Below are 13,764 nucleotides of genomic sequence, written 5' to 3' on the forward strand. Positions count from 1 at the left end.
TGTCATCACTCCCTGTCCAATCAGTGGCCTGCACTCTGTAGACGTCACATTATCAGCTCGACTCAGCTCGCTTGGAACCCCAGCCAAGTAGGTACTAAAATAGTACCTGGTACCAGGTACTACGTCCTAATGGAAAACCAAGTAGAGTTGAGCTGAGTAGGTGCTGATGGAAAAGCGCCATTAGAACATCATACAAAAGGTGATGAAGTGCACAAACTTGGACAGGCGGAGAGCAGCAACAGCTGGAGGAAAAGATGGAAAAATGTCAACAAAATGGAGGTTGATATTCTTCTATTGCTACTCTGTGTAATATTCTTCTTTTCCAATTATCAATATGTTCAAAACCTGTTATAAAGTAAAAAATAAACATATTTCAAATATGAAATCATTCTTGTATGGACAAAAATATAATACAAACAATAATACAAATGATTATTCTTTTCCAATGTGACAAAAATGGTATAAAATCACATTGATTCTCATTGTTTTTGACCCACTTATGGAAGAGTGTAGGGTCCAATCACAGGTGCATCTAATGGTTAATAGTTAGCTCCCTGTTTCTTTAAATGCTGCAAGTTCGACATTCTAAGTCGCCTTCTCTGTTAATGTATGTCCACATTTAATGCACAGTAATTCTCCTCACATCTAAATGCACCAGACATGGTTGCTAGGAGATACCGGACACAAAGTCCTGCACATAATTATACATCAATATCCCTGCATTAACATTTAAAAACCTTTTAGGGAGACGGCGGTCATCAAGAAGTTATTCTGTTTTGTTGTTTTTTTAGGTACGTCCGTGTTGCAAGTCACGGCGACGGACGCCGATGACCCCACCTACGGAAACAGCGCCAGGATAGTCTACAGTATCCTACAAGGACAGCCATATTTCTCCGTCGACCCCAAGACAGGTGAGCAAACGTGCTAACTGTACCTATAAATGGGAGCTTTGTCGTTGATCTTCTCCCTGTGAAACATCCTGTTCTGTTATTGCAGCGCGTCATAAAAGCCAAAGCAGCTGCGGTAGAGTTATGGACTCCTGCTATACTGTCGAGCACGCAATCCTCTCTTTGTCTGCAACAACGAACTCCTCAGGGGTCAGAGGAGACATTTGTAGAGATGCCTTCAGAAAGCCATTGTTTCCCCGTGCAACATGTGCAACAGCTTGGTGTTGTATTTTTTTTAAAACATCCATCTTTTGTCTGAGAGGCCTCTGCTGGAAGCCATTAAATGTTAATAAACCTTCTAAAGTGCAAGACATATAACTTTTATACGATGTGCGTTGATGCACGCCTGTTTATTTTTGAACTCGCCTTTGGATGTCTTGTTGGAAGTTTTGCGTGCTTTGCCTCCGCTGCCGCTGCTGTCGGTTCACATGAACAACAATCCACTTGTATGAATTGATTCATTGCTGTCTGGAGCAACTATTATTCCCTTTGAGACCATACCGCCCGTGTAAAACATGAATTCTTTTGCTGAATGAGCAACACAAATGAATTGCTGAATATTTTGACTTCACCTCGGGGGAGAAGGCGGTAGGGGATTGATGGAGCAATTTCACAGTGGTGTGGTGAGCCAGAAGCGATGCCGGTTTGTGAGTGAAACTGGGCTTTCTCTGGCAGTGCTGCATATTCTGTTCTATCTATATATGCTACTGTAGGTAGTAGGTTTTGACTGTAAAAATGCGATATTCTCCAGTGGTTTCCAAGGATGTTGGGTGTGTTTTTCGGACACGTCAGATGGCTTGTTTTGCTCGAGCTGACTCGGCATCTTGTCTGCATTGTAATTCAGCGTTGGGGGGAGTGGAAGTCGGGATGTGATCGAAGGCCTAACCAGCTGCACTCTCTACACAGCACTATTCCACCCACGCATTAATTTATACAAGTCAGCTGTTGTTTTTCGCCACTGGCAAACAACCCTCCTCCCTCAAATTAGGACAAGGACCTCCAGCGGTCGGTGGGAAAATGTGGAGGGAGTCGCGCTTGCATGTGATCTTTAATATGCTCGGTCTTAAAGCGCTCGTGTTGGCGAGCTGCCACTTTTTCAAGCGCCACACCGGGGAGATGAAGCTGCTCTTGCATCTGTCTCGCAGTGCATTAGCTTGCTCACACCTCCTCAGAGCTGCATGTACCTGGCTCCCACTATGCTTAGGCTGCAGATACGCCGCCGTGGGAAATGCACATATTAGTAGCTGGATTAAAAGAACACACGTCTACAAAACACACACACTGGTGTATACGCCTCGACCTTGGCGTGGTCGCTTGATGCCGCAGTGACTGATTCTACAAGACCCATGAGGTATGGAGGGAAAGATCGCTTAAGGACAGAGGGTAATGATAGCGTTTGGCCTGCACATATGGCATTGAGGGAATGCCCAAAGGATTGTCTCAGACTTGACCTAAATCTGCAGCAAGACACAACGTGAACAGTTTTACCTGCTTCTTCCGTCCTGGCTTAGCGGCCTTGATAAGCTCAAACGTACCAGCGAATTAAACCCGTCTGGCTGCTTGGAAATTGTATTAAATGGTAAATTAACCAAGGTTACAGTGCACAATAATGCACTTTTCAACCTGAGACTGCTCATATAAGCCTTGGCAAAGCAGTAATGAAGTGTTGTTTCATCTCCTGGATTGTTTACTGAATATCTCGGTATTCTTAATGTCTCGCGGCGGTTAAATTAAATTACATTACTGTACCTTAATGTCCCCGAAGCACCTGTAGATGCTGCTGCAGAGGTACAGTACCTTTGTACTGTTCAGTAATCTGAAATACTGTTAATCCATGGCTAAATTAGGGTTTGTTTTCCATTTCTGAATAATTATTTGCCTTGATGCAGTAAATTTTTTAGCATTTATTCTTTATAAAGCCTGCAATCATTCAGATATGTTTCTCATTTTCCAACCTCTATCTATTCTGATAGTATAAAAAAGCTAAAGAGCATAGTTATACACAAGAAGAAATGAATAAAATAAAGCGTCTATCAAAATTAGCCATCAGTATCCAGTGTAATGGTACTAATCGCCTGTTGGATCTAAAATTTATCATCTTCAAACATAATATTTTCTTTGAAATCAACAAATTATGAGTATCATAACTTCATTTTGGCAGATTTGCATTTCACAGGGATTTTTCAAAAGCAAAACCTGCAAACAAACCCCATAATGCTGATCCTGTAGATGTATATGACTGAATTTAGGATTAATTTATGCATTTGAGATTGTGAATGCATCAAATAATCCTCTTAAATTGAGTGCACTGTTTTATCTACTAAGAAAAAAGAATTTTCTTGTGCATTAAGTGATGTAGATCAGGCAAGATTAGCAAGACTATGAACTACTTCATTTCTAGAAGGACCTGTGTGTGATCTACTTAACTTTGAGTTTAAAATGTTTATTTTACACTCAAAAACATGCTTCATTTTAAAATTATTTTCCTATTACATACTTGAAGTGGGATCTATTTAGTTTATCAGTACATGCAATTTGATTTTAACGCCACATTTAGCCCCATTACATAGTTAGAAACTTAATATTCCTCATATGTGTTTGCGCCAGTGATGTTGCGACCCTGTCTGCGTAAAAATTATGCTCCAATACAAGTAAACTACATTCTCATTTACATCTTGAAAGAAATGTCATTTTGTTTTGAAACAAACACATTTTCTCACCGGTGACTTTGAAGTAAAGGCTTTCTGAAGAATAACTCTGGAGACTGGGCTTTGCATCCCATATAAGAGCATCATTTTTAGTGTTAAAGTTTTTTTTCCACTAACTTTAGGCACCCAAACTATATAGTTTAGAGAGATCTGTAATCTTATGTTCAATAATTTGTTACATTTGTTTTTGTATATAATGTTCCTCTGCAATTTTTGTACTGTGTATATAATATAATCTTAAACTGCCCTTATACTCCTGTTTTTTTGAGCTGCTGTAACGGTGAACTTTCCTCACTGTGGGATCAATAAAGATAATCTAATGACACTGGTTAATGCCTTCACAACAACGTAGCTACTTGCATTAAGCTTTTGTAAGCTTATGCACTAAAATTACTCGGCAAGATTGAAAATATCATTGTTTGGGGTAAAATAGACCCTTTCATAAGACGTTTGCCTGAAAAGAAACGACAATAAAGCAATAAAATAAATGGCAAAGACATGACTGAAACGTATGCTACCGTTTAAAACTTTGGGGTCACTTAGAAATGTCCTTATTCTTGAAAGAAAAGCAATTTTTTTCAATGACGATAACATGAAATTAATCAGAAATCCAGTCTAGACATTGTTAATGTGATAAATGACTGTTCCAGCTGGAAACAGCTGATTTTTAATGGAATATCTCCATAGAGGTACAGAGGAACATTTCCAGAAACCATCACTCCTGTGTTCTAATGCTACATTGTGTTAGCTAATGGTGTTGAAAGGCTAATTGATGATTAGAAAACCTTTGTGCAATTATGTTAGCACATGAATAAAAGTGTGAGTTTTCATGGAAAACATGAAATTGTCTGGGTGACCCCAAACTTTTGAACGGTAATGTATTTGTGACATACATTTCCCCCAAATCTTAAGTAAAAATATAGTTTAGTTGTATAGAAATGTAATTTTGCGGAGACAGGGTTAGATATTGTGTTTGGGTTCCAGAAGCCAAAATCAGAGTCATGCAAAGCTCATTAATGGTGTTGGAAATAAGGCTTTCCGAAATGACTGGTGTTGTTACTTCATAGCAATATGTAAAGCATCACTCTAAACATACCTACTTTTGCAAGCACAGGGCTCAACATCAACCCACTGCACTCATGCTTCACCCTGCTATAACTAACTTAAATAATTATGTCTTTTATTTTGAACACGTGCAGATTAATTCAAACCTGGATGTGTTATGTAAAGATTCAAACGTAGCTTTTCTATTATTTTCACAGATTTAACTAAGTCACATTTACATCCACTCATGTTTATTCTGCATTTACCACATCACGAGTCGATTCTAGTAAATATTCTACATTTCAAAGTTAGTCGCCAAGTCAGATGTCAGATGCTAATGGCTTTGTACTAAACTGCGCATGATTCGCACGTCTTCACTGAATAATTAACTGGAATGACTTTCATCACCAGGAAAAAAAAAGATCCTCAATAGTGAAATTGTAACTGATGTGTCTGTGATGATTTTATGCACCGTTCTAAAGGAGAGGAATAAATTTGGGATTTATTTCGCTGAAGAACTAAATGAGCATGACAAAGACTTTGTCGAGACATAAACATGACTGATGCAACTGATTTTGAAGGAAGGCTCGAGGGGAAAAATGTGGGCAGCAGAAAACAAATGTGGCAGCTTTTGTACTCTGTAATAATTATTCCACTTTCAAAAAAGATTTTCTATGGCCATAAGTTTCTTTTCCATTAATAGTTTCTTCAAAGCTATGTTGAAGTTATGTAAATATGCTCTTTCTATCAGTGCATGTCATGCTGGGGTTTGAGAAATGTGTCTCTCTATCATAAAAACATTCCAGTTGATCAATGTGTTATGATGTGTTTATGATCTGACATCTGGATGGTGTTCAATAAGTCTTTCAGAGCTTTGGGATCAAAGGATAACAGAACCAAAGTCAATGGTGAATGTGGCAGGCGACTAGTCTTGCTGATTTAATTCATTCAAAATCATGAATTTGGTAAAATAGCAAAGAGGAGGTGCCAAAGTAGGTGTTGGCAAACATTAAAATGAATTAACTGTTATGATTTTATAGCTATTTACAAAGAAGCCAAGTGTAATTTTATGATCCTGTTTCCAGCAAGGACAGATAATCAATAGAACCTGTATGAGTGAGTCATTAAAAATGACTGTCAAACACATTACTCAGAAATTATACACAATATTTATACCCTGGAAGACAACGAGAATGCACAAAACGGTAGAATGTCAGGTTCAACAAGGCAAGTACATTCGTGATTAGTTTAATATTTATGCCATTTCAAAATTAGAGGTGTCCCAGCTTTGTGAAAGGCACAGCGAGATGTAATTTGTGTCGAGATTATTCACTGTTGCTTAGTGAAGCACAATCACACATCCAAAAAGAATGAAGAGGCTAATCAGGGGAATCATCTGTTTATGGATGAAGTGAAAACCTGCAGACTTCAAAATAAATACGAGGGATGGGGAAAGATTACTAGTTAATTGATTTGCTTCTGTTAATGATTTACCTAATTAAAAACACATTACCCAAACATACATGTCAGAAAGTGTATTGAAGATTACATTATCTATTAAAAATAATCAAGCCCTCCCATTGGAAATTTCCCCGTTATTGCTTTTCAACAAGTCATGGTCACTATAATTTGACTTTTTTGACAAGAATTTACATAAAAAGACTTTCACATCACAGTGAAAACTGTTTTCTACATAGTATTTTCAATTAATCAAAAATATAATACGTAAAAAAGTATTCACCCTCTTTAAGTGACTCACCTAATTCAACACAAGTGCCTGTGTAGGAAGCCACTTGTGAAAAAAAAATGAAATCTTGATTACAGTTCACCAGAAGGCATGTTAGAAACTCTGAAGTCAACTAAATGACGGTTTTTTGGTCTAATGAGACCAAATTTCAGCTTTGTGGCCATCAGATTAGATAATATGTTTGGCGGATACCAAACACGACATAAAATCACAAATACACCAACCCCATTGCCAAGCATGGTGGTGGCAGCATCATAATGTGAGGCATGGTGGTGGCAGCATCATGCTTCTCAGCTGCAGGCCCGGGAGTGAATTCAGCATTGTATGGGGGAATCTGACAGAGATTACACCAGGTCCTCGGTTTATGACGTCCTCAACCTACAACGTTTCGTAGTTATGTCATCATCTCCCATAAAATATCCCATAAATTTATTAAGAAAGTCTTCTTCCATCATTCTGACATACAGCATTTGCGACATTAAGACAAATTTAGTTAGCGAACGGAGCGGATGAATACATCGTCACGCGGCGCTAGACGAGGAAGGCGGCTTTGTTTACATTTGCCGGTTTACACCACATTGGATTGTGCTACTTTCTTTCGTTTGTGTTGTTTTTTTGCCCTTCATTATGGCTTCCAAGCGTAAGTCAGACTCTTCTGATGGCAGCGCTTCGAAGAAAAGGAAAGCCATCTCCATGGAAGTGAAATTAGAGATAATAAAATGGTACTTATGTATGTGAGTTCCAACTTACGGCAAAAATCGCGACGTAGGAACATGAATCTGACGTAAGTCGAGGACCCCATGTAAATAGTTTTGCAAAGAATAGGGTAAAATTGCAGTTGCAAGATGTGTGAAGCTTATTGAGACCTGTCCACACAGCCTGAATGCTGAAATTGTAGTCAAAGGTGCATTTATCAAATGCTGTTTTTAATTAAGTGACATTACTTAGAAGAAGTTTACTTTGAAAGAGTCCGTTTTTGTAATTCTTGTCAAGAAAGCCAATTTAAATTGACCAGGGGTCAATGTTGAAAAGCAATAAAAGAGGAAAACTTCCATGGAGGGTCAAAACTTTTCAGAGGTACTGTAGTTGTAGTACCAGGTTACACCACCAGGTGAAGACTCTGTTTAACGCTGAACTTGAAACTATGTGTGGCTTTGTACTGGGAAGCAGAGAGCATTGTGGTGTTTAGCTAGTAATGGGCCACCATGACAGAGACTTCAATTGCAGTCAGTGACTTCATGCCAGTGCTCACTTTACCAAAACTGTCCTTTAAATACTAGAACAGAGTTTCCCAAAGTCAGTTGCCTGGTAAGTTAATTATAGGTCAATAACACTGCTGATTATCGGCTAAGAAGTTTTAAAAAATAATAATTGCATCCTTTATCCATACTTTCAATTATTTCATGTGGAAGCAGCAATTATGAAGCAAGTCCAAATTTCAGCAGTCTCAATATTCATTACCCATAAACAAGTAGATTTAAAGGAACATTTTGACATTTTTTGTAAATGAGTGAAGATGCTAAGTATGAAGCCAGAGCCAGGCAAATATTGGGTTAGCTTAAGCTAGCTTGTGCTGCTGCCAATGTGAATGCAAAATGCATACCAGCACCATTAAAGCTCGCTTTTACATGATTACTTTCTGCTGTAGGTAGGTTTTCTGCAATCTCTACTTGTTGCCTGGCAACCTCACGGCAACAACAACACTGAAGAATGTCATAACATGTTATAAGACTTCAGAGATGCTGCTAAGTGGATTTTGCCTTTGAGCTGCAGCAGCAGCAGTAGCAGCAGCAGACCTGCCCTTATTTTTGGCCTTTGCATTCTTTGTGTACTATTTCTCACAATCTCAAATTATTCCTTTAAACTTTTTCAAAGTGTACAGTCAAGACTTTCCAATAACAGTCACACATCCCCAAAATAGCCTTTCAGAAGGACTCTGAAACCCCTACCTGCTGCTTATGTTGTGACTTTTCTGGGGATTTTGGTCAAAAAAGAGCAGAAACACAAGGACAACAGAGAAATAGACAGACAGAATAAACTTCTATGTTTCATGGATGTGCATTTTGTAGATTTTTTTATGGGGAAAGCTCTGTCACTTTTGGTCATAGCGCTTTTACAGTTTATAACTAGTGTGATATGGCGAGCTTAGTGACATGCAAACTGCCTTAAGAACATTCACTGCAATGGATGTGCTTGATGGGGCTGCACAGTGGCGTAGTGGTTAGCACTTTCACCTTGCAGCAAGAAGGTCCCTGGTTCGTGTCCCGGTTTTCCCGGGATCTTTCTGCATGGAGTTTGCATGTTCTCCCTGTACATGCGTGGGTTTTCTCCGGGTACTCCGGCTTCCTCCCACAGTCCAAAAATATGCTGAGGTTAATTGATCATTCTAAATTGCCCGTAGGTGTGAATGTGAGAGTGATTGTTTGTCTCTGTATGTAGCCCTGTGACAGACTGGTGACCTGTCCAGGGTGTCCCCTGCCTTCACCTGAGTCAGCTGGGATAGACTCCAGCCCCCCCCATGACCCTAGTGAGGATTAAGCGGTGTATAGATAATGGATGGATGGATGTGCTTGATTACATGGTTTGCAAATCCCGAAACTGCAAGCCAGCAAATTTAATCAGAAGTTTTCTACATCTCAGCAAAAGCACATTGGAGATGGTGGCTGCATTTATCCGTTTTATAGTTGGGCCTTAACTCCTGTCTCTTCCATCACTACTGTGCATCTGTCACTAACCCGCAGAGATATCAAGGCTGTTCCTCTCGAGTTTCACTCGAATGCCCCTCAACCCCACCTCACATCTGCACTTGCCCACACACACATGCGACAGAAGCCCCGAGTCCCCTCTGCATCCTAAATAGGCTAATTTCTCTGCTGATCTGGGATTTGTGAGTGTTCGAGTTTATTGAAGGAGCTGACACAGATCAAGACGTTTTTGTTTTTTTTTCTTTTTTGCAGTTAATGGATTAAGTCTTACCTCTGGTTAGCTCAAGGAAAGAGCTGTCACTTTATAAATCATTCATGATGCAGACTCAGTCAGATACAGCATCTAATGTATAAACAGAGAAATGTTTGTAGCTGTGATTCCTACGATTATTCTCGCCGCCGATGTTATCTGTCTTTTCTCCAGAAATGCTTTAAGAGTGCAGACACACAGGGCTAACGCTGTATCGGCTGAGCCAAAAAACCACGATTCCTGAAGCTGGAGATTGAAGAGCACTTTAGTAATCTCCTATAATCCTTTTTGTTCACCCAGGAGATTGTCCTCCTTTAGAAGTTTCCAGCCAGACAAAGAGGTGGATAGTATGATGGTATCAACCCTAATAGACTGGGGAGGTTGAGGAAAAGGCTAACCACCTCGCTGTGTCAAATGGGCCCAGGTTCAAGGAAGTCAGCTCTTTCTCAATTATTTTCTAAATTAACTGACGAGCTCTGCAGAGATTTAGCACAGACTATCTGAGGTATTACAGCTCAGAAATGGTCAGGAAAGGGAGTTCAGGGGTCCGATCTTTGTGTCAAAACACTGACGTGCCTTTCAGGTACTCTGAGTTCCCAGATAATACCCCAGTGACTGTTTCTGTATTGTTAAAGGATTTCATTTAGGAATGAATGTGGCTCTGTGATTGTACGTTTGTAATGTAGCTGCAGTGAAAGCGACGCTGACATTCCTCTGCAGCGGCCTCTCATTTGTTTGATGTTAAATGACTGACAGCTGGTTGTCCTGTTGTGGACAACAGCGGAATTCCCAAAGCCGAAGAATAGAACAACCTCATACTTTCAGTGTGTGCTCAATGTTCCTCAAGCCGCCGCCCTGAAATATTGCTTGGGAGCGATGCGCCTTCACGAGTAAAGGGGTAATAAGAGACTTGAAAGGTCAAATCGTCTGTCTTGGTGTGGTTTTAATGGAAAGTATGGCCACTTGCCAAGGTCTGTGTGTCTCAAGGACCCCAGGTTAAGTAATGCTAAGACTGCAGTTAATAACAAAAGGACTTCCAAGAGAGTTTGCAGAGCTTGCATCATTACAGGCAAAATAGCTGCAGGCGGCTTGATTAGTTTGGAAGCTAAGAAAAGCAGCAGATCCATGCTGAGACCTGGCATTTGAAAAGAACATCAACAAAAATAGAACACTTGTCTTCTGATTGTTGGAAAAATAGAAAATAGTTGAATATGTAGAGCATTTTCAACCTCTGCGGGAACCTAAAAGACAGACATTTTTTGTTTTTTTCCCCCCAAAGTCTGATAATAGTTTTCGCCATATGAAATCTGTCAGTCTTAATGTTGGATTATTTATATACGCTGTTTTTTAAATGCTTCGCAAATACAAAGCTGATGAAATTATGTGTATTTAAATGAATAGTTTATTTATTTACTATTTAAAGAAAGTGACTGTTCATACAGTGGATGCAGAATGACATCTTGGCACGACATCCCGATTTAAACGGCGGTTTTCATCATTCGTGTGCATTTTACTCATAGTTCTGGCATGTCCAACAGGGAGGGTAGCATGAAGTTAATATGTCCTGTCAACTCAGCCAGAATTCAAACAGAGCACAGTCTGTCACTGTCTGCTTTGCCTTTCAAAGACAAAATGTACCAAACTATAATTCACTGCCAACTCACCAGTCAGTCGACTGAGATTTAATTAGGGTAATCATTCAGCTAGAACTAGCGTTAAGATATAGAGCCGCTATTATTGCTTTTAAATTAAGGAGTGATTCTAATGTCGGACAATTAAATGGAATGTGCAAAGGGAACTGTGCAAATGTTGCTTTTACAAAAACATTTTCATATTGTGTCAGAGAGGAGCCTACCTGGGAGCCAGAGTAAATTTATTTGCTTTGATATCCCTTGAAATAAAGCCTGCCTTGCCTTGCTGCCCCATTTAACGGTTGTTCTTTTGCGGGCAGAACTAATACACACAGAATAACACCACAGAGGCTATAGGCACTATCACACTGAGCCACTGCAGTATGGTTGGAAGTACCAAAGAGGAAAAAGAAAAACTATCTAAATCTAGTTTTATTCTACATGTGGTTTCTCTATGTGGCCTTGAAGTGCAAACGGAGGACACACCGTATGCTGTGACACTTTACATCCAAAGAAATCTTCCTTTAAGAGCAGCTAAGCGATCCTGTCCTTTTTATTGAAAAAGTCTAGAAGCATGAGACACGGGAGAAACATGAACAGGAGGAATCAATGGCTTTGGAGTTTATTCATACCACTGCAGATGCAGCAGTACATTCCATTCACAGATCATTCACAGAAACTCCCCTCAACGCCGTCTAGTTTAGATTTTTAAAGGTTACACTGAGATTACAAAATCATCTGATATTAGGTCAAATGCTGAATGCAATTTCAAGCAAACGCCAACTCCTAAACTAAGCATAAAACTTGCATTGATCAACAACAACCTAATTTTTTGCCGCCAAAACAGCGCTGACCAATTGGTGCATGGACACAGTAGTTAGTTGGATTCTTAGGGTGATTTGGACTTGCTCTGGTGCATCGATTGGATCTAGAGAGCTTGGAGGCCACATCGACACCTCGAGCTCTTGGTTGTGTTCCTGTAGCTGGTCCTGAGCAGTTTTTGTGGTGTTGTGGGTGCTGTCGTCCTTCTTGGGTAGGCCGTCTGAGAGTGGAGTTGCCTCAGTGGGGTCAAGAACAATGTTTAGGTGTTTGAGGTACACCACCGTTCAAAAGTTTGGGGTCATCCAGACAATTTCATGTTTTCCATGAAAATTCACACTGTTATTCTTGTTGTGACGTAACTGCAACAGGGGTTTTCTAATCATCAAGTAGTTTTTCAACAGCATTAGCTAACACAATGTGTCATTAGAACTAGGGCTGGACCCGAATATCCGAATATCTGGTCCCGACGGTAGTATTTGGATATTAATTTTGAGATCTGTTTAAAGAAATACTAACAAGACAGTGTGGTTTGTCAGACCATTCTGTACTACAGAATGGTCTGACAAACCTTCACTATCGCCTGCAGAATCTTGCACTGTAATACAGCAATCAGTCTTACACACTTCACCTGTCAGTGGTTTTAATGTTGTGGCTAATCATTCTCCATCACTTCTCATTGACTTTTGGATACTACAGTTCCATTGCACACTGTCAAGCTATCTGCTGTCTTTTTTTTGCCATTTCTGTTGATTTACTGCTGATGATTCCAGTTTCGCTTGCAGTCTGTCGGACCTCCTGCTGCTCCGTGTGACAGATGATGTGTAACCTAAGATCCCTTGGATCTTAATACTGTTGGCTGCTTTGCTCCTTGACCGACTTTTAATGATTATTCAGCCTGAGGCGAGTGGATTAGTTTCTGTCTATGGAGTCCTGGAGAAAAAGAGAGAGGAAAACGACCCACTGTACAAGACTGCTGTAGCCGCCTCTCCTGAGGAATATAGAAAATCACAAAACTGGATTTATTCACTCTTAAATTTTTGTGAAATTCAAGCTGCTACACTTAGAGTCTTAACAGAGTAACTGGTATAAGTGAAAATTTACTTGGTCAATCACCTGCATCAACGGCTAACAAAGTCCTTCAGACACATTTTTACTAAATGTGGATTCATTCAGGGGTTAAATTGAGATTTGTGAAAAGAGGGAGCTCTTGTCCAGCGAGGTTGGAGCTCACATGCCACTCTGCAGACGACACAAAAATGGACGATTTCATCAGTAGAAGTGTTTCCACTAAAAGCTGGACATATGGTGTTCTGTGGATGTGAATTCCACAGTCTAGACTAACAGCAGCTCTGTTTTTGGGATAATATGTTGTAGCTGAATATCCTGCATGTGAGTCATTAATGTAACAGCTAACTTCTGTTCACTTGCATTGTTTTGGTGGCATTTGAGAGTCAGATGTTGCAAATTAAATCTAACCATCTTAATGGTCAGACACCACCTGGCATGTTTGTTTTGTTTAATTCGTGCATTTACTTTTCATTTTTGGTCATTTGGGTGAAGAGATCGTTTAAATGAATTTAAATGGTATAAAGTTCACCTCTGTGAGGAAAAACCGGCAATAAGTCGGCCTATAAACAATGATAAATTACAGCAGCAGACTAGTTTTTCCCGTTTATTAATATTAATATTATTAATGTTTGGTGTAATTCGGGAAACATTTACATTCATTCTGTACATGAAAATAGACATACTGTCGCACTGATCTAACTAATGCATCTATAGTAACTTACAGGCTAAGGATAATAAATGGTGTTTTCATTATTAGGCCCACTGTCTGTTAGTTTTCATTACCGCAGTGAGTAATTAAGTTTTGCTTGCAGTAACGCCACTACTGCAAATATTGTGTTTAA

The 13,764-nt window shown here is 39.6% G+C and overlaps 1 protein-coding gene across 3 annotated transcripts in view; it reads left to right on the top strand.

The window, feature by feature from the left end:
• Positions 1 to 13,764, top strand: part of LOC111566279 (cadherin-18) — a 225,613-nt gene that overhangs the window by 161,408 nt on the left and 50,441 nt on the right. For all 3 annotated transcript variants that reach the window (XM_055007187.1, XM_055007186.1, XM_023266799.3), the window contains exon 4: positions 792 to 911. In XM_055007187.1, coding sequence (XP_054863162.1) covers positions 792 to 911 — 120 coding nt within the window. The remainder of the gene's footprint in view (positions 1 to 791; positions 912 to 13,764) is intronic.

The sequence above is a fragment of the Amphiprion ocellaris genome, chromosome 22, assembly GCF_022539595.1.
Source record: "Amphiprion ocellaris isolate individual 3 ecotype Okinawa chromosome 22, ASM2253959v1, whole genome shotgun sequence".
Lineage (NCBI taxonomy): Eukaryota > Metazoa > Chordata > Actinopteri > Pomacentridae > Amphiprion > Amphiprion ocellaris.